Raw genomic sequence first — 27,898 nt, 5'->3', positions numbered from 1 at the left:
TGATTATTGTAAGTGTGATAATGATAAATGACTGTCAAAAAAAAAAAAAGTAGAGTCCTTACCTTTCAGAGATGGATGCTGAAATATTGACAGATTATAAGTTGTCTGGGATTTAGTTCAAAATAATCAGAGGATGGGGAGCGAGTGGGGGCATTAGATAAAACAAGATTGTCCATGTTTAATAATTGTTTAAGCTGGGTGATGGGTGCATGTGAGCTTATTACACTCTCTACTTTTGTTTGGAACTTTCCATTATAAAAAGTTAAAAAAAATCACTGTGTATAAGTTTTTGTTTTATTCTCTCAGAAATGTCAAAGCCCCATGGACCTACTTCTCAGGGCTGGTGGGAAGAATGACAGCCCATAGGGAGACAGGGGGTGGGACACTGTTTCAGAGGTTTGCCTTCCAGGGGGTCATTGATTTGAGGGTGACCCCCAGTGCTTCCCACATGGCAGACTCTTAGTGGATTCTTTATGGACTATGTGAATGCATGAGCATATGGGCGAATGAATGGGAATGAATCCTATTCACAATGAGTTGGAGAAATATTCTGTCACAAGATCAGGAAATAGAATCTAATTTCTGGGCCAAATATAATGATGAATGATTCTGTATGTTTCTCAGTTAACCAAATTGTGCATTTAAAGGCATCTTTATCTATCACCATCATACCAAGGACCAAAATACTCCTATACCTTATCCTGGTGGACAAATGTACATGAAGAGATTTACTGACACAGAAACCTTCACTCTGAAGCTATGTCCCCACCACCACACCTCTCAGAGACAACACTGCTCTGAGCTCCATTGCCACTGTTTTTGCTTGCCCAGCCAGCCCAGGATACTTCCCAGTTCTCCTGATTACCCTGAGTTCCTTCTGGGGAACCATCATTTCCCTACTTTCTCTGGCTTCAGGATTGTCTGTAACGTACATTTGCCAGTCACAGAGTAGCTTTCCTATGGTCACAGCGACTGGGTTAGGGATGGGTGTTTGACTCAAGCCAAGTCAATCAGGCCCAGTCAAAACTAGTCCTGGGGGGCTTCCCTGGTGGTGCAGTGGTTGAGAGCCTGCCTGCCGACGCAGGGGACACGGGTTCATGCCCCGGTCCGGGAAGATCCCACATGCCGTTGAGCGCCTGGGCCCATGAGCCATGGCTGCTGAGCCTGCACGTCCGGAGCCTGTGCCCCGCAATGGGAGAGGCCACAACAGTGAGAGGCCCGTGTATGGCAGAAAAGAAAAAAAAAAAAAACTAGTCCTGGGTCTTTTGTATAAGTGACTGGAAAAGAGGCACACATTTTGCCTTTGGACTTGAAGTTGGGAAGAGACATGAAGAGAGAGTCTGCTCAATAAAACAGAGTGGAGAGATATCAGATTCTGACATCATTTGAACCTCTGAATCCAGCTATACCTGAAGCCATACACAGTGCACGGCATGTGGTATGCTAAAATGGATTTTAAAGTATTCCCAACATAGACTTATAGAAACAAATCACATAGAGAATAAAGATTCTAAGTCTACTGCTGCTTGCTAAATGGAAAGAAGAGCTATTAACTTTTATATTCTTGTATTTGATTACCAACTATAGAAGTAGACAGGGAGTAGAAAATTATGTCAGTTCCAGTGGCTGGGTAAGGCATTTGCAGAGATCAAGACCGATCTTTTTCTCATTCCATGCATTCTTCCTGAGAGCTGAGAGAAACCCGGTGACTAGACAGACTCTCAAGCAGGTGGAAGCTGTGGATACCTGAATGTCTTGGCTATATATGCGGTGAGGTGACTTCACCCTGCGTGCTCAGCCACCCTGTTTATGCTTGGCGGTAGCATCAGACAGATCCAGATTGTGGTGATGAGTCACTATGGGCTTTCCCCAGCTTCAGACATAGGGTGAGTTCACATTTTATCCTTTAGCCTCTAACTGCCCCAGTAGGAGCTCCTGAATGGAATGATTTAAGTCTGGCCTTCAGGTGTTTTGAATATTCAAGAGTAATTCAGCATTCAGTGAATCGAAATCTCTGGGTCTGGCGTTGTAGATCAGGGTCGACAACGTGTCTCTGTATAATAGCAAGAAAATGTGTCATTATACCAGCTGTGAGACCATGAGCAAGTTATCTGACTTTTCTGTCTAATTTCCTCATCTATAAAATGAGAATAATAAGAGTACATACCTCATAGGTTTGTTGGGAGATTAAATGAGTTAATATCATTTAAGCACTTTCAGTGGAGATTGGTGCCATGTAAATGTTAGCTATCATTACTACTGAAAAATAATAACTTTCTGTCTTGGACAAACATCTCCTCTAGAACCTGGGTATCTGAAACAAAACAAAGAAAAGGCAGAATGTTAGGATTTATGAAAATTGTGAAAAGTTCTATGAGAGTGTGCAATACTTCTCAGGTAGCAGTACTTTGAAGTCCAGTTTTTTAGTTTTTTGAGGTATTGAGTCAGTTGGCAAGCTGAATGGGAAATTTCTCAACAGGAAATGAAGGGGGTTTTCTTTGGGCTTCTGCTAGGTGATCAGTCACAGGCAAGCTAACTAAAATCTTGTCATCATACCTTCCCAGACAGTGGTTTCTGTAACTAGCAATAGTAAAGCTGGCAGGGGGTTGAGAGAGTTCTTTGAAATATCCAGGAGTTACAGGAAACGGTAGTAATTTAAGACTTGGATCCAACTTTAGCCAATGTCTCCAGGAGATGATGAGGGTAATGGTAACAAGCAACTACTAGTTTGTCAGAAATGGCATAGTTTTGATTTAAATTTGTAGAATGCTGTTAACATTTTATTTTCTCTCTCCCCCACCGCCTGCCTTTTTCCTTCCTCTCCTCTCTCTCTCTCTCTCACACCACCCCCCGCCCCCACAGGAAGTATATGCTCCCTTCTCTAGAACTAAGCACTTTTAACAGTTTGCCATATATCCTTCCATTCCTTTTTCTATATATTTACATACACGCACACTCAGAAACGGTTCTGTAGGTGGCTTTAAAAAATTTTTATATAAATGGGATATTTTGTGTTGCCTTCTAAATTATTTCTTTCTCACTTAAAATGTCTTTTCTTTCCATGCCAATCCATAAAGATTGATCTCTTTCTTTCGAATTGTTGCTTGTTATTGCCTTGTATGGGTGCACCATAGTTTTATTTGTTGATTCACCACTTGGTGGAATTTGGGTTGCTTTCCATTTTCTGCTCTTACAAACAATCCTCCCATAGCCCTCTCTGGGCACATGCAGAGTGCCTTTGCTATAAGGTACATTTAAAAATAACCTGCTGAAACTGTTTTTAGATTTAAATTATAGAATACGTTTTCATTTCACTCTAAAATTTTCCAGTCCTTATGGGCCTTGGTGAGTTTGATCCTTTGGATAGCCACATTTCATTGCTGGCTAAAACCATTTCCTATCTTTTCAACAAAATATGTCCAGGTAATGGTGACAGCCATAGAAAGGTGAAATGTACATCTCAATAAGGCATTCCCTACTTTTAAGACCCACCCACAAGTCATAGTCACTCATAGAGTGGCAGCCAAAACATTTTTTTAAATCCTCAGGATTTCAGAGGTCATTCCCTTCAGCTGTAAAGCCTGGCAGCACTTTGTACCATTATAAAGTCTACCTCTTTTATAAGCACCAGTCCCTTCATTTCTAATTAAATTCTATGTTGAGTACACTTTGCTGGCAAGTCTGCCACTGACGCCCATCTCCACAAGGTGCTCACCTCTAGTATTTGTGGTTAGCATTCTGCACAGCCTGTATGCTTCATTACCTTTGTTTGATAAAACACTTCTCTTTTTAAAAGCATGAGGCCAGATTTGCTGAGTCATATGTGATGTTATTTTTTTAACTGCACAAGCTCTACCACAAGGATTTGGGAAATTTATTATCTGACACAAATCTGTCGGGGACTCCTCAGCTAAGGTTAGTTCAAAGACTGTCTATTTAGTAAGTGACTGGGTACTCTGAGACAGTGCTACTCGAAGTAGCTAGTCCAGAATGAGATAAGGTGCTCGTCGTTCTACAATGTAAATCAACATGGTGTTTCATTCAGGGAGAAAATCTTGCTGTGAAATAAATGTTGACTGAATAGTGGGCTTGGTGGTGTAGTTGATTTGCTTTCTGGTACCAGCTCCTTCACTTGGACACTGGTTTCTGAACCACATGATGAGTAGCACTGTTTAAAGTGCTTTATGAAATCGAATGAATAAATGAATGAATGAGACATATCTAAGATAGATTAAATGACTTTTCAGGGTTGATGTGGGAGGATATGATTAAATAAAATTTTCCCTTTCAGTGGGACAATGTTCCTTGCCTGCTTTTGAGCTGCCACAGAGAGGGAAAGTTTATTTAAGGCACAAATAGCTCAACTGGCCAGTGTTGCCTGTACTACTATTATTCCCTATCTCCCTATCAAGTTCATTTTCCCTTCTTGTAAAGTTTTGCCCTTCTTACTGTTCTTATCTCCTTTTCCCATGCTCCTGCCATGGAATTTAAAGAGAGAAAAATAATGTATGGAAAGCTCATTGTATGGTCTATGTTTTACAACCAGTTAAATATAATTCTCACTACAACAGGATAAGGAAGGTATTACTGTCCACTTTGTAAATACTCAGAGAAGTTCAGTAACTTGGCCCAGGTCCCATATGTAATAAACTGACTGGCTTGAGAATTGAACCCAGGTTTGTTTGGTTCTCCCCAGGTGGTTGGGTCTCCTACTCTCACATCTGGGGAGGGTGCTAACAGAATCCAGGCCCTGGACAGAACCTTTTAAGGTGCCCACACTGACACACTTAAGTTCCATTTTGGAACTTGGAGGCTCCATTAATTTCATAGTCACCTACTTTAATTGCCACGGTCCTACCACGTTGCCCACTTCTCTGTGTTTGTGTTACATACACGTGCGTCCCTGTAGGCTGTGAATTCCTTCATCTAATCATCTTTGTATCCCTCGCAACAGTGTATGGGGCTTTGAAAGTGGCACACTCGATGGGTTATGATATTAAATATGTTAGTCTATAAACTTCTTTATATGCCTAAGATAAATATGAAATGAATGAGACTGAGACTGAAGCGCTTATACTTTAAGATGTTGCGGTATGAATTCTATTGCACATGTGTGTCTACTAATAAAGCAGGGCACGGTGAGGAGAAAGGCATCAGGCAGCCCATCCTCCTGAAACGCACTCCTTGGTGTCCCTGGATTATGACTTTTGGCACGTCTTACTAGTCTCTAGCTTCCTTGAGGGTAGGAACTGGTCTTTTCTTTATAGGTTCTCTAGTGCCTACATTTTCTGGCATACAGTTCCTAAAACTTGAAAGATACTTGTGAAATTGTTGAATGTGCTAAGTTCTCAGCATTTCCTCTTAAAGTGCTGTTACTGGTGCTCACTATGGACCCCCATGCGGTTCTTAGATGACAGACTGTATCTGGCTTCTGCTTCTGAGGTCTCCTTGTACTGGTCCGACATTTTCTTCTCCCTACTCCATCTCTTCCAGCTCCTGCTTTGCATCAGGCACAATTCTAGGAGCAGAAGTACAGCTGGGAGGACGGTGAGGGATGTGGGAGCATATGGGCACCATGGTTTCTCCTGAGCAAACCTCCAAACGGGAGATGTGACAGCTCTTAGAAGTATGGTGAAATGCAGTCCGGGGAATCAAAGTCTGAAGGTAATCAGGTGTAAGCTTCCAAGAGTCCTCTCTCAGTGCAGTACTTAATGCCTGTAGCACGGAATTGTGACAGCGCATGGGAAACGCTGCCTACCAGGGAAGCTCATGAACGATTCAGTGTCCAAATTTCCCTGGGGCTGCTCACGTAGGTACTCTCTGCCTAAGATATTCCCCAATATCAGCACATTACCAAATGTGCTCGGCATAAACCACAGTGTTTCTACAAACCGTTGAGGCACAGAGAGCCCCTCTTATCAGCTAGGGAATGGTGGAAACCCTTCTGAAATCCAAATTCCCAGATGCCAGCCAAGAGCCAACCTTGCAATCAGGTCTTTCTATGGACAGCAGTCTCAGGCCTGCTGTGCTGATTCCTTTTTTTCAGACCCCTCAGCTTCAGATTTGTGTGGGGGGTGTGCCACCTTTACAGATCTTATAGGATGTCGGAGCAGTGGCCCCCATCATATCTCCATTTAACTCACCACTCTGGCTCCTGCATATTTAGATAGATGCTGCAGGATGACAGCAGACGAAAGCAAATTCAGCCAAGTGGTAGCCCTGACTACGGCTGTGTGCCAGGTGTGACATCTTGCCAGACTCACTTAACATGGCTCTGGGTACGTGGTATGCGATCAGTGATCGGTTGGGTGCATGCTTTCCCATCCCTATTAAAAAACAAGATCAGAAACAGTTCACATTCACATGGAATTAATAAAGAGTGATGTTAACAGCCTACGTTATAACTCTCCTGCTTCTGTTATAATTGAAAGAGACCTAATCCAGGTAGATATTCTACAGAAAATCACTTAGTTCACTATATTGATGGATTATGTTGATCAAATGGGATGAGCAAGATGTGACCAGTAAATTTGAGGCCTTGACAAAGTACATATGCTCTAGAGGGTGAGATAAAACTCATGAAATTCAGGGGCCTACTTACCACATGAGTAAAATTTTGGGGGAGGAGTGTCCAGTGACCAGGGACAGGCTAGGACATGCCCTCTGAAGTAAAAGACAAATTAGTAAAACTTGCATCTCCCACTACGAATAAGGAAGCACAATGCGTAATAAGCCTCTCTGGGTTCTGGCGGCAGCGTATTACAAATCTAAGAATACTGCTCTCAGTTATATACTGGTGACATGAGGCTACCAGTTTCGAGCGAGGCTGAAAGGAAAGAGGTCTATGGCAGATTCATATTGTGGTGGAAGCAGGCCTGCTACTTGGGTCACCTAACCTAGCAGACTCTAAGATATTACAGTTACTGGTGGAGGAAAAAATGGAGCAGAAGTTAAAGCAAAACCACTGTATACATACTCTCAATTTTTCTCTGCTCATTTTATTGAATAACTGAATGTATAAAAACCACGTAGAGAACATTACTGGAAAAAAATTTTATTCTTCAAATATATAATGGATTCTTCACCACTCAAATTGTTTCTATAATAATTTTATCTTTTTATTAAAACTAAATATATATTTTTAATACATTTCATCTTTTCTCAAATGAATGACTATGGTATAATTGTGATTATCTTTAGCAACCAAAATCCATTTCAAGAAATTTAAACTTGATATGGAGAAAAATGCCATATCAAGTCCTTTGTACCTGATTTGGTGCTGAGGTTGAACCGGTGTATTGGTTTGTTCCAGGATCCAGAGGCTATTCCAAGCTTGAAAGCAAAGTGATATCCTTAGGTTGGCCTTGGCTGCTTAAGGAACCTCTGGATGGGGGATGACTGGCTCTGCTCTGCACAGGACAGTTCCTTCTCAGGCTAAGCTGGAATCTCTGGGAACAGTGGACTGAGGTATGTACCGTGTTCAGGCATTTGTTTGGGTGGCAGGTAGGGAGGACCCTATCTCTTATGTCAGATTTCTATCTATTGGTAATCATTTCTCCATAAAAATAAATGGCAAGTGGGCAGCTCTGGGTTCTTGATGATACCAATACTTTGCCCACAGTTCTCTCTCTCTTGATGATACTAAGACCAATGAAAAAGAACACAAAAGCTGAGTTCACTGTGAACACTAGTAGTAGAAGTGACTGCGGCAACTGTAACGATAGTGGCAGAAACTGGGAACAGATTCTTGGAAAGGTCTTCTGGGCTTGATTTATTCTAAGCAGCCAGTAGAGATCTAGGATTTGGACATACTGTGCTTGGATCTATCCTCTTAGTTTTCTCCACTGTCGACTGACTTTAATTTTTTTTTTATTCAAAAACAGGTTGAGGGAAAGAGTCTCCATCTCTATCACAGAATCTCCATAAAACTTAAGATCATACCCAAACTTCCCATTAGAGTGTCCACTATGAATTCAAAATTAAATAACTCAAATAAATATGGGTAGGTAATGAGGTTTTTTTAAGGTAGTAAAAAGATAGGGCCCCCATGATTTCTTCTTAGCATAATGCTAATCTTTCAAATGTGGGTAAAATCTCATTTAGAGGGAAGGTTTGGAATCCTATATGAAAATGTAACGTGTTAAAACAGAAAATTCTTAAATATAAAAAAATTCAAGTGACCATATCCTTACTGATATTAATATAACACAAGTAAAATTACAATGAACATTAGCAAAAAATGCAGCTCATTTCTAGTTAACACACTGAAATAACTGATATTCAAATTGTAACTATTATAGCATGGACGTGTGAATGAAGTTCATGAATGTACACGTTTCAAAGTAGAATTTGGCTTTGGGCTAGTAATTTTGTTCTGATCCACAGTGTTTATGACTCTTCATTTCAGTTGTTTTTACTAAGAAATTAGGAGATGAACCTAAATTTCTGACCCTTGGATTAATCAGAAAATAACTAAGAGTTATTCCTTTGTAAATTCAGTAAGAAGTTATTCTAAAGTTGCTGTTTGGGCCTCCCTGGTGGCGCAGTGGTTGAGAGTCCGCCTGCCGATGCAGGGGATACGGGTTCGTGCCCCGGTCCAGGAGGATCCCATATGCCGCGGAGTGGCTGGGCCCGTGAGCCATGGCCGCTGAGCCTGCGCATCCGGAGCGTGTACTCCGCAGCGGGAGAGGCCACAACAGTGAGAGGCCCACATACCGCAAAAAAAAAAAAAATAAAGTTGCTGTTTACTTATCTATTTCTCTAAATAAAAGCTCTTGGATAGTAATCTACTCTCCTAATTAAAGGAAAATATTATAACTCTCTCCAATTCCTATTTTAACTAGAAGAGCCACATCATTATTTTTAATGGTTTCTTCTGCATTTCATATTTTAAAAAACGTTAGTAACACTGCTTTCTGTAAAATACAAAACAGCACTGAAGGGCTTCCCTGGTGGCGCAGTGGTTGAGAGTCCGCCTGCCGATGAAGGGGACATGGGTTCGTGCCCCGGTCCGGGAAGATCCCACATGCCGCGGAGCGGCTGGGCCTGTGAGCCATGGCCGCTGAGCCTGCGCATCTGGAGCCTGTGCTCCACAACGGGAGAGGCCACAGCAGTGAGAGGCCTGCGTACCACCAACAACAACAAAAAAAAAAAACAGCACTGAAAGTATCCAGTTACTACTGGCATTCAGATTTTGAAGATATACCTTTATGATGAAATAACAGTCATGAAACAAACTGTTCAGAACTGTCAGAGTAACCATTTGAAAATCAGATTTATGACCCTCTTTAAAAATTTGTTAAAGCTATGCTGGTTTACATCAAAGTACTCCTAGTGAGGAGAAATGATGTACTGTACCGAAAAAAACAAGACCTCATCAGGGGTCCTCCTAACTTGGCTCTGAACAACTTTAAAAGCCAAAAGATCTGCACCATATGTTGTTCTCAAGGTCAGTACCATGGGATGCCCTGTAAAAAGATCTTTTGGTATTACTGATAACAAAAGCACCTTGGATTGGATCCACAATGGACATGTGTTATAAATGAATTCTGCTTTGTGGTAAAATACAGTTAAAGTACAATTCAACGTACTTACCATAAAGCCTACATAAGCAAAGGTACTCCTTTGAAGCCAAAAATCTGATGCTGCTAAAGTGTCCAGTTTCTACTATTACAGCTTAATGTGGCTGATTTGAAATCATTTCCTTAGTCCTACAGAATCTTCTTGATTTTTAACATCTGACAATAGTGACCTGGCACTAGTTTAGGTCTATAAAAACATAATTGTCCCAAGTCACCCAAAAACATGACAACCAGCACAAATTTCTGCACATCTTAAAAAAAAAAAAAGCCTTTGGGTAATAACACTAATGCGTAACGCTGCGGAGGATCCAAAGAAGCACTCTAAATGATGGATATTATTTAATGATGGTAATCATTTTCTGAAAAGCTGTACCAATAACAATTTCAGGTAGAACATAACATGAAATTATTTCAGGAAATATAGTCTTGTTCTATGCTCTCCTGACACCACTCCCAACAGAAAGCTTCCAGTCTATTTGCTGTTTCTTGGCTGATGAGACATTCATCCTTTAATTCCCTGATTGTCTTTCTCAATGATTTTTGTAAACGTCTTTCTCGGCCTAATACATTCCGCAGACTTCTCTTGGTATCCTCTAGCTCGCTGATCACTTGATCTAATTTATGCTTAAGTTTCTTTGGACTGTCCATCACACTGTAGCTATGTTCCTAAAAACATAAACACCAAGTTATTAAACCAGACAGACAAGCAGTGAGATCAAAAACTATAACTAGGCCTCAGCTATTTCTCCACTTACTATACTTAGAGAAGATCTTTAAGTTGGTGATACTAAGAGGTTTAAAGAACACAGGAAGAGGATGGGGGTAGAACAGTATTTCAGGCGCCTAGGGCCTCCCTCTTTGTCTAAGGCCAGGCATACACGAGGAGTACAGAATCCTGTGGATGGGAAGTACTTCTCACCTGGAGGTAGGTATCTGCTTATGAACAGCATGACATTCACAATGACTATACAGCTTTTGGTCCCTAAGTGTGCAGCTGCTAAGTTTAAGTTTTACCTATCACAAAAACTTAAATTTTTAAACTTTTAACTGAATTGCTTTATTTTGATGAATATTTCACTTTATAAGGTATGACAGGAAAGGAGCACTGAAGCAGGTCCTCAGGCTGGGTGTTATGGATTTAGAGAGGACTCTGGTCTTGGGGTTTTAAAGAGATAATTTAAGTTCTCAGCATTTATTGTGGTTACGTTTATGTCTGCTGGGTAGACTTTTCTTCATCCAAAAACAACACTGGCATATCTTATAAATGTAACATAAAATAATTTTGAAAAGCTGTTACTTAATATTAAAATTAGTGAAGAGGACTTTGCTTTCAGCCAAGATGAGATAACAGACTGGATTGACTCCTATCTAAAAAAACCCCAACACACGGCCAAAAGATGTAAAACTGTTTGAAGATAGACAGACATCAGGCAACGAAGACAGATACTGCAGAGAGCTGGGAAACAAAGAGGTGAGTCCTATGATTGCCCAGCTTACTGCCTTGAGAGAGTTCTAGGCCTCAGTGCAAGGGGAGGAAACCCAGGTAGAGTTTGGTAGATAGAGTTGAGGAGATAGTGCAAAGTATCCAGGGAGACCAAGGTGGCTACAGTTCATAGGGCAAAGTATTAGAGAGGAAAGAGCTACACACAGAGAGAAACTTGGAGATCTTCAGAGGCTCCCGCTCCAGTATTTCCTTGTAGGAAACTGCTCGAGGTTGAGGAAAGAGTGACCAGAAAAGATCAGGAGTGCCCTGAGCTCACAGGGCATAGACACTACTCCCACCAGGCAGACCAGATTCATGGGGCACTGAGCAGAGTATACAAAAGTCTTGCCTCAGTGGTGGAGAACAAATAGCCTGAGACTGAGCACTGTTCTAGTCCTGCCTAACAAAGCAAAACCTGAAAGGATCAAATTGTTTTCAAATAACCAAACTCCATAACCAAGCTCAAGAAAACAGGACAGAAAACTATCCAACATCCAGCAAAGTAAAATCCGGCACTCAAAATCTACCAGGCACACAAAGCAGCAGGAAAATACAAGCCATAATAAGAGATAAACCAATCAATAGAAACCAACCCAGAACTCACAAATGTTAGAATTAGCAGACAAGGGAATTAACAAAGTTATTAAAACTGTATTATATATGTTTAAAAGTTAAGCAGGGACAAGAAAGATATTAAAAAGGAATCAAATAGGATACCCGGACATAAAACTTACAATTTAAATTTATTTATAATAAAGTTAATAGATTTATTATCATAATAAATAATATATATTTAAATATTATATTATTTAAATATCTTTAAGAGATAATTTATTGTTTAAACAAAAATAATAAAATGTAGTGTGGGGTTCATAGCATATGTAAAGTGAAATGTATGATAGCAGTAGCAAAAAAGGTTGGAGAGGAGAAATAAAGTATATTATGATAAGATTCATATACTATATGCTAAGTGGAATAATATCACTTATCATGTAGCCTGTGGTAAATTAAAGATGGATGCTATAAACTCAAAAGCAACTATCAAAGAGTTATGGCTGATGAGTGAAAAAAAGGAGATAAAATGGAATTGTAAAAAAAATTCAGTTAATCCAAAAGAAGGCAAAAAAAGAAGAAAATGAGAACAAAGAACAAATGGAACAGGAAATAAGTAAGATGACAGATTTAAACCAAACCATATCACATTAAGTAATGTGATATAAAAAAATTTAAAGTACTGTAATAATAATCACATTAAGTATAGAGTTTAAATAATCCAATTAAAAGGCAGAAATGATCAGGTTATATTAAAAAAATCAAGACCCAAGAGTACATGCTGCCCAGAAAAAAAGCACTTTAAAGATAAAAAGACACAAACAGGTTGAAAGTAAAGGAGTTGAAAAAGATATACTACAACAACACTAATAAACAAAGAACTAGAGTGGATATGTTACTATCAAAGTAGACTTCAGAGCAATGAATATTACCAGGGATAAAGAAGGCCATTTCTTAAAAATAAAGGGGTTAATTTATCAAGACATAAGAATACTAAATATTTAGTACCTAATAACAGCTGCAAAATGTAACAAGCAAAAACTGACAATTTACGGAGAGTTACACAAATCCACAGGTATACTAGATTAACAGCTCTCTCTCAATAAAAGATAGAACAAGTAGACAAAAATTAACTAAGAATGCAGATTTGAACATTATCAATTTGACCTAATTGACATTTATAGAACATTCTGGCTAATATCAGCAAACTATACATTCTTTGCAAACGCATGCAGAACGTTTACCAAGACAGACCATACTGTAGGCTATAAGTCTCAAAAAAAAGAATTAAAAGCATTCAAGTCACACAATGTATATTCTCTGACCACAACAGAATTAAGTTAGAAATTAATAATAGAAAGATATCAGGGAAATTCCCCAATATTTGAAAACTATATAGCACACTTCCAAACAACCCATGGATCAAAGAACAAATCAAAATGGAATTTGGAAGTATTTTGAACTAAATGAAAATGAAAACACATTTAATTTGTGGAATGCCGCTAAAGCAATACTTAAGGAGAAATTAATATCACTAAATGCCAACGTTAGAAAGGAAGAAGCCTCAAATCTATGACCTCAGCTTCCATCTTAAGAAACTAGAAAGATGAGGGCTTCCCTGGTAGCGCAGTGGTTGAGAGTCCGCCTGCTGATGCAGGGGACACAGGTTCGTGCCCTGGTCCAGGAGGATCCCACATGCCGTGGAGCGTCTGGGCCCGTGAGCCATGGCCGCTGAGCCTGTGCATCCGGAGCCTGCGCTCTGCAACGGGAGAGGCCACGGCAGTGAGAGGCCCGCGTACCGCAAAAAAAAAAAAAAAAGAAAGAAAAAAGAAACTAGAAAGATGAGCACATTTTACTGAAATAAGTAAAAGGAAATAATAAAGATGAGTGGAAATCAGTGAAGTAGAAAATAAAAACAACAAAAAAGAAAAATGAGAAAAATCAGTGAAAGCTAGTTCTTGACAAGATCAATAAAACTGACAAATCTCTAGGCAGACGGATCAGCAATAAAAGAAAACAAACAAATTACTGATATCAGAAATGAGACAGATGGTATCACTACAGATTCTATAGATATTGAAAAGATAATAAGGAAATGTTTTGAATAATTTTAAGCTAATAAACTTGACAACTGAAATAAAATGGAAAAATCCCTTGGAAGATAACATGCTCCTTAAAAAACTTTCCCACAAAGAAAATTACAGTCCCAGATAGTTTTACTGGGGAATTCTACCAAATATTTGTAGAAGAAATAACTGCAAATCTATACAAACTTTTCTAGAAAATTGAAAAATAAGGCAACATTTTCTAACTCGTTCTTTGAGGTTAGCATTATTCTGATACTGAAACCAGACAAAGACATTCAAAGGAAAGGAAACTACAGGCCAATATTCTTTGTGAACATACAAGGAAAGATTCTAAACAAAATTTTAAATCTAATCCAACAATATATAAAAGGGATAACATCATGAAGAAGTAGGGTTTATTCCAGAATGCAAGGCTGGTTTAACATTAAGAAATTAACTGGGGAATTCCCTGGTGGTCCAGTGGTTGGGACTCTGCTTTCACTGCCAAGGGCCCAGGTTCAAATTCCTGGTGGGGTAACTAAGATCCCACAAGCCAGGTGGTGTGGCCAAAAAAAAAAAAATAAAAACAAATCAATCAATGTAATTAATCATACTAACAAACTAAAAAATAAAACCCAAATGATCTCTCAACAGACACAGAAAAAGCATCTGACAAAACTAACATTCCTTTCTGATAAAAATTCTCAGCAAAGTAGGAACAGAAAGGCACTTCCTATGTAACAGTATGGATGGACCTAGAGGGTATTATGCTAAGTGAATTTAAGTCAGACAGAGAAGGACAAATACTGTATGATTTCACTTATACGTGGAATCTAAAAAACAAAACAAATGAACAAACATGAAGCAGAAACAAAGTTGTAGATACAGAGAATAAACAGGTGATTGCTAGAAGGGGTGGGGAGGAAAGAAACAGGTGATGAAGTAGGAGGAACAAACTTCCAGTTACAAAGTAAATGAGTCAAAGGTATGAAATGTACAAGTGTTGGGAATACAGTCAATAACTATGTAATATCTTCGTATGGTGACATATTGTAACTATACTTATTGTGATCAGTTTGAAATGTATAGAAATATGGAATCACTATGTTGCATAACAGGAAATAACATAATGTTGTAGGTCAATTATACTTCAAAAACAGACAAACAAACTCAGAAAAAGAGTTCAGATTTCTGGTTATCAGAAGCAGGGGTTAGGAGGAGGGAGAATTGGATGAAGGCAGTCAAAAGGTAAGAACTTCCAGTTACAAGAGAAATAAGTACTAGGGATATAATGTACAACATGACAAATATAATTAACACTGCTGTGTTATATATGAAAGTTGTTAAGAGAGTATATCCTAAGACTTCTCATCACAGGAAAACATTTTTTTTTCTATTTCTTTAACTTTATTTATATGAGATGAGATGATGGATGTTCACTAAACTCAACTGTGATAATCACTTCCTGATATGTATAAATCAAACCATTACTGTACACTTTAAACTTATACAGAGCTATATGTCAATTATATCTCAGTAAAACTGAAAGAAAAAAATTGAAAGGTACTTCCTCAATCTGATGAAGGCAGTTATGAAAAACCTACAGTTAACATCATATTTAATATCATATGAATATCTTTAATAGTGAAAGACTGAACAACTTCCTCCTAAGGTAAGGAGCAAAGCATAAAGATCATTTCTCAGTACTTCTCTTCAGCATAACCTTGGAGGTTCAAGGTAGTGCAATAAAGCAAGAAAAAGAAATGAAAGGCACTCATATTGGAAAGGAAGAATTAACACTGTTCTTGTTTTTTGTCCACGCCACGTGGCTTGTGGGATCATAGTTCCCCAACCAGGAACTGAACCTGGGCCCTCAGCAATGCAAGCATGGAGTCCTAACCACTGGACCACCAGGGATACCATAAAACTGTTTTTAATGACAGACACCATGATTGTCTATGTAGAAAATCTGATAACCTCTTTAAAAAAGCTTTGATAATTAATATGTGAGTTTAGCAAGTTTGACAGATACAAGATTGATATACAAAAGTCAATTTATTTAACAGAGAGCAGACAGCAGAAGCAAGAAGAACTACAATCCTGCAGCCTGTGGAACAAAAACCACATTCACAAAAAGATAAGACAAGATGAAAAGGCAGCGGGATATGTACCAGATGAAGGAACAAGATAAAACCCCATAGAAACAACAAAATGAAGTGGAGATAGGCAACCTTCCAGAAAAAGAATTCAGAATAATGACAGTGATGATGATCCAGGACTGTGGAAAAAGAATGAAGGCAAAGATCAAGAAGATGCAAGAAATGTTTAACAAAGACCTAGAAGAATTAAAGAACAAACACCTAGAAGAATTAAAAAACAAACAAACAGAGATGGACAATACAATAACTGAAATCAAAAATACACTAGAAGGAATCAATAGCAGAATAACTGAGGCAGAAGAACAGACAAGTTACTTGGAAGACAAAATGGTGGAATTCACCGCCATGGAACAGAATAAAGAAAAAAGAATGAAAAGAAATGAAGACAGCCTTAGAGACCTCTGGGACAACATTAAATGCAACAACATTCGCATTATAGGGGTCCCAGAAGGAGAAGCGAGAGAGAAAGGACCCGAGAAAATATTTGAAGAGATTATAGTAGAAAACTTCCCTAACATGGGAAAGGAAAGAGCCACCCAAGTCCAGGAAACACAGAGAGTCCCATACAGGAAAAACCCAAGGAGAAACACACTGAGACACACAGTAATCAACTGGCAAAAATTAAAGACAAAGAAAAGTTACTGAAAGCAGCAAGGGAAAAAGGAAAAATAATGTACAAGGGAACTCTCATAAGGTTAACAGCTGATTTCTCAGCAGAAACTCTACAAGTCAGAAGGGAGTGGCATAATATACTTAAAGTGATGAAAGGGAAGAACCTACAACCAAGATTACTCTACCTGGCAAGGACCTAATTCAGATTCTATGGAGAAATCAAAAGCTTTACAGACAAGCAAAAGCTAAAAGAATTAAGCACCACCAAACCAGCTCTACAACAAATGCTAAAGGAACTTCTTTAAGTGGGAGACACAAGAGAAGAAAAGGACCTACAAAAACAAACTCAAAACAATTAAGAAAATGGTCATAGGAACATACATATCGATAATTACCTTAATGTGAATGGATTAAGTGCCCCAACCAAAAGACACAGGCTTGCTGAATGGATACAAAAACAAAACCCATATGTATGCTGTCTACAGGAGACCCACTTCAGACCTAGGGACACATACAGACTGAAAGTGAGGGGATGGAAAAAGATATTCCATGCCAATGGAAATCAAAGAAAGCTGGAGTAGCAATACTCATATCAGATAAAATAGACTCTAAAATAAAGAATGTTACAAGAGACAAGGAAGGACACTACATAATGATCAAGGGATCGATCTAAGAAGAAGATATAACAATTATTAATATATATGCACCCAACATAGAAGCACCTAAATACATAAGGCAACTACTAACAGCTCTAAAAGAGGAAATCGGGGCTTCCCTGGTGGTTCAGTGGTTGAGAGTCCGCCTGCCGATGCAGGAGACACAGGTTCGTGCCCCGATCTGGGAAGATCCCACATGCCGCAGAGTGGCTGGGCCCATGAGCCGTGGCTGCTGAGCCTGCGCGTCCGGAGCCTGTGCTCCGCAACGGGAGAGGCCACAACAGTGAGAGGCCCACATACCACAAAAAAAAAAAAAAAAAAAGAGGAAATCGACAGTAACACAGTAATAGTGGGGGACTTCAACACCTCACTTACATCAATGGACAGATCATCCAAACAGAAAATTAATAAGGAAACAGAAGCTTTAAATGACACAATAGACCAGATAGATTTAATTGATATTTAGAGGACATTCCATCCAAAAACAGCAGATTACACTTTCTTCTCAAGTGTGCACAGAACATTCTCCAGGATAGATCACATCTTGGGTCACAAATCGAGCCTCAGTAAATTTAAGAAAACTGAAATCATATCAAGCATCTTTTCTGACCACAACGCCATGAGATTAGAAATGAATTACACAGAAAAAAACATAAAAAACACAAACACATGGAGGCTAAACAATACGTTACTAAATAACCAAGAGATCACTAAAGAAATAAAAGAGGAAACCAAAAATTACCTAGAGACAAATGACAATGCAAACACGACGATCCAAAACCTATGGGATGCAGCAAAAGCAGTTCTAAGAGGGAAGTTTATAGCTATACAAGCCTACCTCAAGAAACAAGAAAAATCTCAAACAATCTAACCTTACACCTAAAGGAACTAGAGAAAGAAGAACAAACAAAACCCAACGTTAGCAGAAGGAAAGGAATCCTAAAGATCAGAGCAGAAACAAATGAAATAGAAACAAAGAAAACAATAGCAAAGATCAATAACACTAAAAGCTGGTTCTGTGAGAAGATAAACAAAATTGATAAACCATTAGCCAGACTCATCAAGAAAAGGAGGATGAGGACTCAATAAAATTAGAAATGAAAAAGGAGAAGAGACTAAGAGACTACTACAAGCAACTCTATGCCAATAAAATGGACAACCTGGAAGAAATGGACAAATTCTTAGAAAGGTATAACCTTCCAAGACTGAACCAGGAGGAAATAGAGAATATGAACAGACCACTCACAAGTAATGAAATTGAAACTGTGATAAAAAATCTTCTAACAAACAAAAGTCCAAGACCAGATGGCTTCACAGGTGAATTCTTTCAAACATTTAGAGAAGAGCTAACACCCATCCTTCTCAAACTCTTCCAAAAAATTGCAGAGGAAGGAACACCCCTAAACTCATTCTACGAGACCACCATCACCCTGATACCAAAACCAGACAAAGATACTACAAAAAAAGATAATTACAGACCAATATCACTGATGAATATAGATGCAGAAATCCTCAACAAAATACTAGCAAACAGAATCCAACAGCACATTAAAAGGATCATACACCATGATCAAGTGGGATTTATCCCAGGGATGCAAGGATTCTTCAATATATGCAAATCAATCAACGTGATACACCATATTAACAAATTGAAGAATAAAAACCATATGATCATCTCAATAGATGCAGAAAAAGCTTTTGACAAAATTCAACACCCATTTATGATAAAAACTCTCCAGAAAGTGGGCAGAGAGGGAACCTACCTCAACATAATACAGGCCATATATGACAAACCCACAGCAAACATCATTCTCAATGGTGAAAAAGTGAAGCATTTCCTCTAAGATCAGGAACAAGACAAGGATGTCTACTCTCACCACTATTATTCAACACAGTTTTGGAAGTCCTAGCCATAGCAATCAGAGAGGAAAAAGAAATAAAAGGAATACAAATAAGAAAAGAAGAAGTAAAACCGTCACTGTTTGCAGATGACATGATACTATACATTGAGAATCCTAACGATGCCACCAGAAAACTACTAGAGCTAATCAATGAATTTGGTAAAGTTGCAGGACACAAAATTAATGCACAGAAATATCTTGCATTCCTACACACTAATGATGAAAAATCTGAAAGAGAAATTAAGGAAACACTCCCATTTACCACTGCACGAAAAAGAATAAAATACCTAGGAATAAACCTACCTAAGGAGACAAAAGACCTGTATGCAGAAAAGTATAAAACAATGATGAAAGAAATTAAAGATGATACCAACAGATGGAGAGATATAACACGTTCTTGGATTGCAAGAATCAATATGGTGAAAATGACTATACTACCGAAAGCCATCTACAGATTCAATGCAATCCCTATCAAACTACCAATGGCATTTTTTATGGAACTAGAACAAAAAATCTTAAAATCTGTATGGAGACACAAAAGACACCGAATAGCCAAAGCAGTCTTGAGGGAAAAAAACGGAGCTGGAGGAATCAGACTCCCTGACTTCAGACTATACTACAAAGGCTACAGTAATCAAGACAATATGGTACTGGCACCAACACAGAAACATAAATCAATGGAACAAGATAGAAAGCCCAGAGATAAACCCACGCACCTATGGTCAACTAATCTATGACAAAAGAGGCAAGGATATACAATGGAGAAAAGACAGTCTCTTTAATAAGTCGTTCTGGGAAAATTGGACAGCTACATGTCAAAGACTGAAATTAGCACACTCCTTAACACCATACACAAAAATAAACTCAAAATGGATTCGAGACCTAAATGTAAGACCAGACACTATAAAACACTTAGAGGAAAACATAGGAAGAACACTCTTTGACATAAATCACAGCAAGATCATTTTTGATCCACCTCCTAGCGTAATGGAAATAAAAACAAAAATAAACAAATGGGACCTAATGAAACTTCAAAGGTTTTGCACAGTACAGGAAACTATAAACAAGACGAAAAGACAACCCTCAGAATGGCAGAAAATATTTGCAAACGAATCAACGGACACAGGTGTAATCTCCAAAATATATAAACAGCTCATGCAGCTCAATATTAGAAACAAACAACCCAATCCAAAAATGGGCAGAAGACCTAAATAGACATTTTTCCAAAGAAGATATACAGATGGGCAAGAAGCACATGAAAAGCTGCTCAACATCACTAATTATTAGAGAAATGCAAATCAAAACTACAATTAAGTATCACCTCACACCAGTCAGAATAGGCATCATCAGAAAATCTACAAACAACAAATGCTGGAGAGGGTGTGGAGAAAAGGGAACCCTCTTGCACTGTTGTTGGGAATGTAAATTGATACAGCCACTATGGAGAACAGTATGGGGGTCCTTAAAAAACTAAAAATAGAATTACAATATGAAACAGCAATCCCACTAGGCATATACCCAGAGGAGACCATAATTCAAGAAGACACATGCACCCCAATGTTCACTGAAACACTATTTACAATGGCCAGGTCATGGAAGCAATCTAAATGCCCATCGAAAGACGAATGGATAAAGAAGATGTGGTACGTATATAGAATGGAACATTACTCAGCCAAAAAAAGGAACGAAATTTGGTCATTTGTTGAGATGTGGATGGTTCTAGAGACTGTCATACAGAGTGAAGGAAGTCAGAAAGAGAAAAACAAATATCGTATATTAACGCAAATATGTGGAACCTAGAAAAATGGCACAGATGAACCGGTTTGCAGGGCAGAAATTGAGACACAGATGTAGAGAAGAAACGTATGGACACCACGGGGGGAAAGTGTAGGGGTGGTGGTGGTGTGATGAATTGGGAGTTTGGGATTGACATGTATACACTGATGTGTATAAAACTGATGACTAATAAGAACCTGCTGTATAAAAAAAAGTAAAAAAAAAAAGTCAATTTATTTCCCCACATTAACAGTAAATAAAACAACACTGTCTATAATAGCATCCAAATATATAAAATATTTAGGGATAAGTCTGATAAGAGGAGTGAAAGACCTGTACACTGAAAACTACAAAGCACTGCTGAGAGAATTTAAAGGTCTAAATAAATGATGTGATACAATGAATTCATGGGTTGGAAGACATAAAATAGTCTTATTAAGATGTCAATTCTTCCCAAATAGATCTGTAGGTTCAACATAATCCCAGTCAAAACTCCAGCAGGATTTTTGTAGAAATTTATAAAGTAATTCTAAAATTCATATGAACATGCAAAGGACCCAGAATATCCAAAACAACTTTGAAAAAGAACAAAGTTGGAAGATTAACACTGTCTGATTTCAAGAATTATTATAAAGCTATAGTAATCAAGACAGTAAAACAGATCTGGATTCCAGGCCTGGTTCTAACATCAACAGGCAATGAGATGAATAAAGCTTCAATAATGTGTGTGTACGACTGTCCTTTAAGAAAACCTAAAGACATAACTATTTTAAATTAGATATTTCCATATAGAAACTATAATACCCATAGGGAAGAATTAATTATTGTATTTTATTGGTTGAAATATCCTAGTGAAAGCACTCTTTGAACCATATAACAAAAGATTAACTACCTGTGGATCGTTATTGCAAATATATAAATTATAATGCCCCTGGGAAGAAGTATTTCTGGATATTACATATTGAAAAAAAATCTCGAACACCTAAACTCCTAGTTTTTCAATAAGATTTTGAAAACTTAATCCTAATAGAGAGGACATGGTCATCTTAATAATATTAACATTAGCCCAGTAGGTAATTTTACTTACAAAAATGAACTGGGACTGGAATTCTTCGATACACGAGGAAGCACCAACAAGCTGGTGATTGTGGTTTGTGACTGGAAGGGGTTTGAGGGTGAAGTTTTTCCTACAATGAAGCTTTTCTCTTTTCCCCTGTTAAGAATAGTTAATAACAATCATTGTAGATTTTCTGTCCTTTTGAAAAATTTTAACCTTCTTAACTGTATGTAGTAAAATTAATATATTTCTTTTTATGGAAATTGCTTTTAAAAGTCAGTAAAATTTAGGGGCTTCCCTGGTGGTGCAGTGGTTGAGAGTCCACCTGCCGATGCAGGGGACACGGGTTCGAGCCCCGGTCCGGGAAGATCCCACATGCCGCGGAGCGGCTGGGCCCATGAGCCATGGCCGCTGAGCCTGCGTGTCCGGAGCCTGTGCTCCGCAACGGGAGAGGCCACAACAGTGAGAGGCCCGTGTACCGCCAAAAAAAAAAAAAAAAAAAAGTCAGTAAAATTTAAATTTACTGAGAGTACTTTAAAGGAACTTCCCCAAAGTAACTCTAAAGTTGATCTGGAAACATGCATTTTTCTGGAAAAAAAAAAAAAAAGAGTGATAATGAGGGAAGATATACCCTACAAAGTATTAAAAATACCCTACTCAGTAACAATAGTTTAAAAAGTGTACTACTCTCTTAGAAAAATCTGAATAGATCATGTAGATAAGAGCCTTTAGGATAAAAAGTGTCATTCTAAATAAGTGGAGAAAGGCTATAAATCATGAAAAAATGAACTAATTATGAAAAGTTATATCCTTTATGTATAATAAGTCAAAATGAAATTCTATATACTGAAAATTTATGTAAGAATGAAAACAATGAGGAAGTAGAAAAATACATGGGAAATATTTACATAATCTTAAAGGGGAAGGCTAAAGTCAGATAGCACAAGAGAAAATATAGGACTACTCAAAAAAAAGTCTGAATTTCAAACAAAACAAAACAAAACAAAACAACCCTATAATGTGAGCTAAAGACAAATAACAAAAAGTAACTGCAACATAGACGGCAGTTGAATGATCCATAGCTTCAATATCTAGTGTTGTTCCAAAACAGCTTAGAAAAAGACGAAAATAGAAGAGGGCCTGAATAAGTAATTCACATAAGAAATAAAAACGTCTAATAAACATATGAAAAAATGCAGAAACACATTTTCTAATATTCATATTAGAAATATTCATATTCTAATATTTTCTAATATTCAGAGATAAATTAAAACAGTAAGATGCCATTTTTGCCTATCAATTTTACCAAAGGTTAAAATCACAACTTACACTGAGGATTACGGGGGAACAGACACTTTTATGCATAACTAGTAGGTAGTAGGTAAGCAGATTGGTATAAGTTTTATGGTGGGCCTTTATATATGTTGACTTCACTATAAAGTTTAGTTAAAAAATTGATGTTCCATATAGGTTTCTCTTAAAAACGTGATCCCTTGAGCTGCAACACAATCATGCATGGTGCTTGTTAAAAAGTGCAGATTCCTAGACTCCAAACCAAACTTGCTGAATCAAATTCTTTGGGAGAGGGGCACAGGATTCTGCATTTTAAGCAAGCTCCCTGGATATTACTTATGTAGACTAAAGTTTGAAAGCCATTGTTGTGGAAAAAAAAATATTTTTAAGAGGACATTTGTCACACTGTCCTTGTGTCTTTTTTTTTTTTTTCTTTTGGCCATGCCACATGGCTTGCAGGATCTGATCAGGGATCAAACCACTGCCCCCTGCAGTGGAAGCGTGGAGTCTTAACCAGTGGACCACCAGGGAAGTCTCCTTGTGGAAAAATATTTAACATCATGGAAAACAGTAGTTAAGAGTGAACTTTGAAGCCAAAATGGCTGGGTTCAAATCCAGCCTCTACCATTTAATAGCAGTGCGACTTGGGGAATGTATTCCAGCTTTCTGAGCCTAAGTTTTCTCAAGTGGTTAAGTGAGAATAATAATAGTATTTAACTCTTATGGCTGTTTTGAGGACTAAAAGAGTTAATATATATGTAAAGTGCTTAGAATAGTGCCTGGCACACAGCCAGCACTATATGAATGTTGAAAGAACGAAAGAGTGAAGCAAAAAATAAACAGGATATACAGTATAATTCTATTTTGTAAGTATATATGTAGATGAATTTATATAGAATTTATACAGAAACATACACATACAAATGACTGGAAAGATACACATCAGAGTGTTAACAGTATTATTTCTGGATTACGTGATTATTGTTAATTTTAATTTTCTTTTTGATTGTATCATCTAATTTCCGATAATAAAAAATTTACTTGTTATTAGGAAATAGTTTTTGAAAGTTAGTAATTTATCGTTTATTTGATTTAGTATGTCCATATTTCTTAAGGTCTTCCTAACATTACAGATGACTCCCTGCTATAGGAAACAAAAACCCTTGAGAGCAAATTGCACAAGATACTGTACACTTATTAATATGGAAGAAAGTGAGGCAGCCTCCACTGGATAGCTCAGGTACTGCAATATGAACACCCGCGAACGTGACGCAGACCACCTGGGAGCAGGCACTCTTCTGGACTACTTCCCTCGTTTCCAGATGTCAGGAAGGAGACTCCTTTCAATGGAGGTTCACGACTATTGTTGTGGGAACCCACAGGCTCTCCCTGAATTCTCCACATTGGAATCAGTCAGTCTCTATAGTTCCTGGACGCGAATACACTTCCAGGTATATGAAGTCAAGTGAGATACTGAGGGTGAAGCAGCCCACCCACGGCACTAATATCACTGAGGAAAAAACACAGAATTCAACCAGAGTTTACTTCAACAATCCTTTAATTGTCTTTTTCTGACCTCTCTTCTCCTTTCCTAATCCTGTTTTGGTTTGCTACCTTCTAGTCCTACCTAGGCTTTAAGCTTGAATGTATCAGGCTCTAAAAGTATACTTTGGGGCTGTCAGAGGCTCTGCTCTTGACTTCTGCTGCAGTGTGAGGAGCACTGCCAGCTTGGAACTTCAGTTCAACCCTCTCATGTTCCTCCAGTTTTCAGACACGAATCTTGAGCTATACCAACTCCTAAGGTAGGCCGCTTCACCAAACCCTAGTAATATACAGATATTTCTGAGTGGATACTGGTAAAATTCTCCTACTACTCATTACAAGAGCTTAAGCAGCAGTTTACAAACCTAAAAACTTCAAGAATGGGCTTCAAATTAATAAGCAAACAATAAAAATGGTAGCAAGTGTGGTGAAGTTTCTTAAATAGTACCATAAAAAGTGGGTAATGGGGCTTCCCTGGTGGTGCAGTGGTTGAGAGTCCGCCTGCCGATGCAGGGGACATGGGTTTCATGCCCCGGTCTGGGAAGATCCCACATGCCGCGGAGCGGCTGGGCCCGTGAGCTACGGCCACTGAGCCTGCGCGTCCGGAGCCTGTGCTCCACACGGGAGAGGCCATGGCAGTGAGAGGCCCGCGTACTGCAAAAAAAAAAAAAAAAAGTGGGCAATGATGGTAAGCAGTATCTCATACACAAACCTGTGAGTGAGATGGGGAATCAAAGATAGAAGGTATGACTCCAGGTTTCAGTTTAATATTTGGAGCACTTCTGTCAAAATCTGTCTTCTTAAAGTGCCTTGAACACAGCACATCTCCTTTTTTAGGCTCCCAAATGTCTACAGTATTCACATCAAGTCTTTTCATTGCTAATACCCATTTTCTTTTGACGTTTTCATCTGTGGGGAATCTAGAAAAACATACAAGAAGTATTTTAAAATTAAACACTACAGATATATACTTGAATTAAGGCTGTGCCTAAATTGATTCTTGGTATTACTCTTGGGAACTGGAATATTGAGGAAACCATCATGACTCATGCTTTCTTAACTTTCAGTTTTCATAGTCAGATTTTTCTACCAAACATGCTGCAGGCATATGGCCCTCATTTACATCTTTCTCATATTATAAAGAAGAAAAGTTTCAAACGACATTTAACACCTTTTAGTAAGATCCACAATTGAAGGTTTCTCTTCATCTGTAGATGATAAAGAATATCACTTGGGCCTTTTCCTATCTGAGGAATTTATCCCAGATGAACAGAGATACTTGTACTTTCATTCTTCTGTAGGCATCAAAAAAGTTGCTTAGTACAGCATTTAATACAAAACAGGGGTATAAATGTTTAGTGAATGAATGCAGAGAACACCTGCAGAGTTTGGAATTCTGGAGATCAGAATTATTTTGAGATCTGGAAGCCAATAACCATATCTTTTCCAATTTTTCCAGCTGGTTCAAATCCTTTTTGGAATACAGTAGGGTACACATACTCATTTTTGATTTCCTTATACCTAGCAAAGTAGTTAGCAGGTCTTTCTCTGGCACACAGCACAGTGCTTGGCCCAAAAGCAGCAAAATAAACCTTTAGCAAATGCATAATTATTAAATCTTATTGCTCCTTCTTTCCTATTCTGTCAGAAGAATGACTAAAATTTTAAATTAGGACCATCTTGGTTGTAATTTGGTTCAGGACCATCCTGAACTTGTAATTTATATTTTTTCTCTACAACATAGGCTTGATCTATTTCTAAAGGACAGAATATATTTAAGCAAAGATCCTTCAGATTGTAAACTATACGTAAACAACACTGAACTTCTTAGAAGCTATGTTAAAATACAAAGTAATAATATTAGCAAAAATGAGGTTGATGATATTTTTGTTAATCAGCCTGTGATACCTTTGCAGGTATCTTAAGCTTCTAAACGAAATGATAAAAGTGTAGAAGTATCACTGTCATTTCAAATTCAACTCAAAAGGCTATTTAAAAAGAACCTGAGCACTAAAGTTCAAAATTGAACGTCTAGGGCGTATAGCTCAGGGGTAGAGCATTTGGCTGCAAAACTGATGATTTAAGTAGAACTATCTTTTGCTTTTTCTAACAGTCAGAAGTACTTGGCTTAACTACAGCAGAATCTTACACGTGAAATGTCAGTCCTTTTAGCTTGGAATTTGGTAAACAGCGAGAAGCACATCCAATGGCCGAGCAACATTTCACCATGGTTTTAGCAACTCATACCAGAACTGAAAGAAAATTAAAAGGGTAAGCGTTAGTTAACTCCAAAGCTAAGGGTAACATAGTTACCTTTCCCGGTACCTTACAGTATGTTTTAGGTAACATGAAATCATGTTACCTAGCCAAAGGGAAATATTTTCTTCCAAAACCTGCAGCTCTGCTCATACAATTTTCTAGGGGTTTGGCTCTTTAATAAGGCAAGTCATATTTAGCGATGCACTGAGGCGCCCGATTTCCATTTAGGAGGCCGGTACATGTCCCTTCCACCGCTTCGTACAGGCACCATGTTCCCTCGCCACCACACCTTGGCACACTGACTCCTCCTGGTACCCTAACCTAGGCTGAGCTCCCAGCCCAAGCGTTGCTTCCCCAGGGAAACCTTCCCTGACAGCCAGATTAAGTCAGATCCCTTCTAGGATTAGCTCTCGGGGAACACACACGTCTCCTTCCTAGCACTTCTCAAAACTGTAATCCTCCATTTATTTCAGAGTCCCCGATGAACGTCTTTCTCGACACCAGTCTGTGAGCTCCCTGAGGGCACGGTGGGGAGTGCGTTTTTTCTCACTTTTGTCCCCACGGCGTAGCTGCTGACTGGCACAAAGTAAATGTTAGGATATATACTGAAGGAATGAAGAGGAAGTAAAGGAGAAGAGGACGTAAGAAAGGAGTTCTAGACGCTGAGAAGCGCCTGGGTGCCTACCTGCCAGCTGTGCACGCTCCGGACCAGCTCAGAGCCAGGAGGCCGGGCCGAGCTCCGCCCCTTTCTCGAGGCTCCGGCCGCCGCCGGGAGAGGGAGGGGCCGCCCTGTCACAGGTGCGGATGCGGCTGGAGAGCGGCCCTTCCTCTGGGGCCTTCCTCCTCGCCCCGAACCACGCCCAGGGTGTGGGCGGGTAGCTAAGGGGGGAAAAGGGGAGGCAACCTAAGAGTCATTGCCTTTAGAGGCGAACACAGAGACTAATGCAGACAACAGAGATTG

General features: G+C 38.7%; 1 protein-coding gene across 4 annotated transcripts; it reads right to left on the bottom strand.

The window, feature by feature from the left end:
• Window positions 1-1,978: 1,978 nt before the first annotated feature.
• Window positions 1,979-27,847, bottom strand: THAP6 (THAP domain containing 6). 4 transcript variants are annotated; one of them, XM_081245058.1, is made up of 7 exons: window positions 27,623-27,846; window positions 26,828-26,930; window positions 25,391-25,598; window positions 21,874-21,999; window positions 7,269-7,332; window positions 6,144-6,326; window positions 1,979-2,053 (listed from the first exon to the last, which is right to left on the bottom strand). In XM_081245058.1, the coding sequence occupies exons 2-6, from the start codon at window positions 26,905-26,907 to the stop codon at window positions 6,163-6,165; spliced, it is 642 nt and encodes a 213-aa protein (XP_081101184.1). In that variant the 5' UTR covers window positions 26,908-26,930; window positions 27,623-27,846; the 3' UTR covers window positions 1,979-2,053; window positions 6,144-6,162. The 4 variants fall into 4 exon arrangements, with proteins under 4 accessions (XP_081101184.1, XP_081101185.1, XP_081101183.1 ...); XM_081245059.1 differs by lacking the exon at window positions 1,979-2,053 and adding an exon at window positions 2,209-2,314 and having other exon boundaries at window positions 27,623-27,847; XM_081245057.1 differs by lacking the exons at window positions 1,979-2,053; window positions 6,144-6,326; window positions 7,269-7,332 and adding an exon at window positions 9,908-10,247 and having other exon boundaries at window positions 27,623-27,826.
• Between the last annotated feature and the right edge of the window lie 51 nt (window positions 27,848-27,898).

This window comes from Mesoplodon bidens (genome assembly GCF_964165515.1).
Source record: "Mesoplodon bidens genome assembly, chromosome: 1".
NCBI classification, from domain to species: domain Eukaryota; kingdom Metazoa; phylum Chordata; class Mammalia; order Artiodactyla; family Ziphiidae; genus Mesoplodon; species Mesoplodon bidens.
This window is presented reverse-complemented; position numbering and strand designations above follow the sequence as displayed.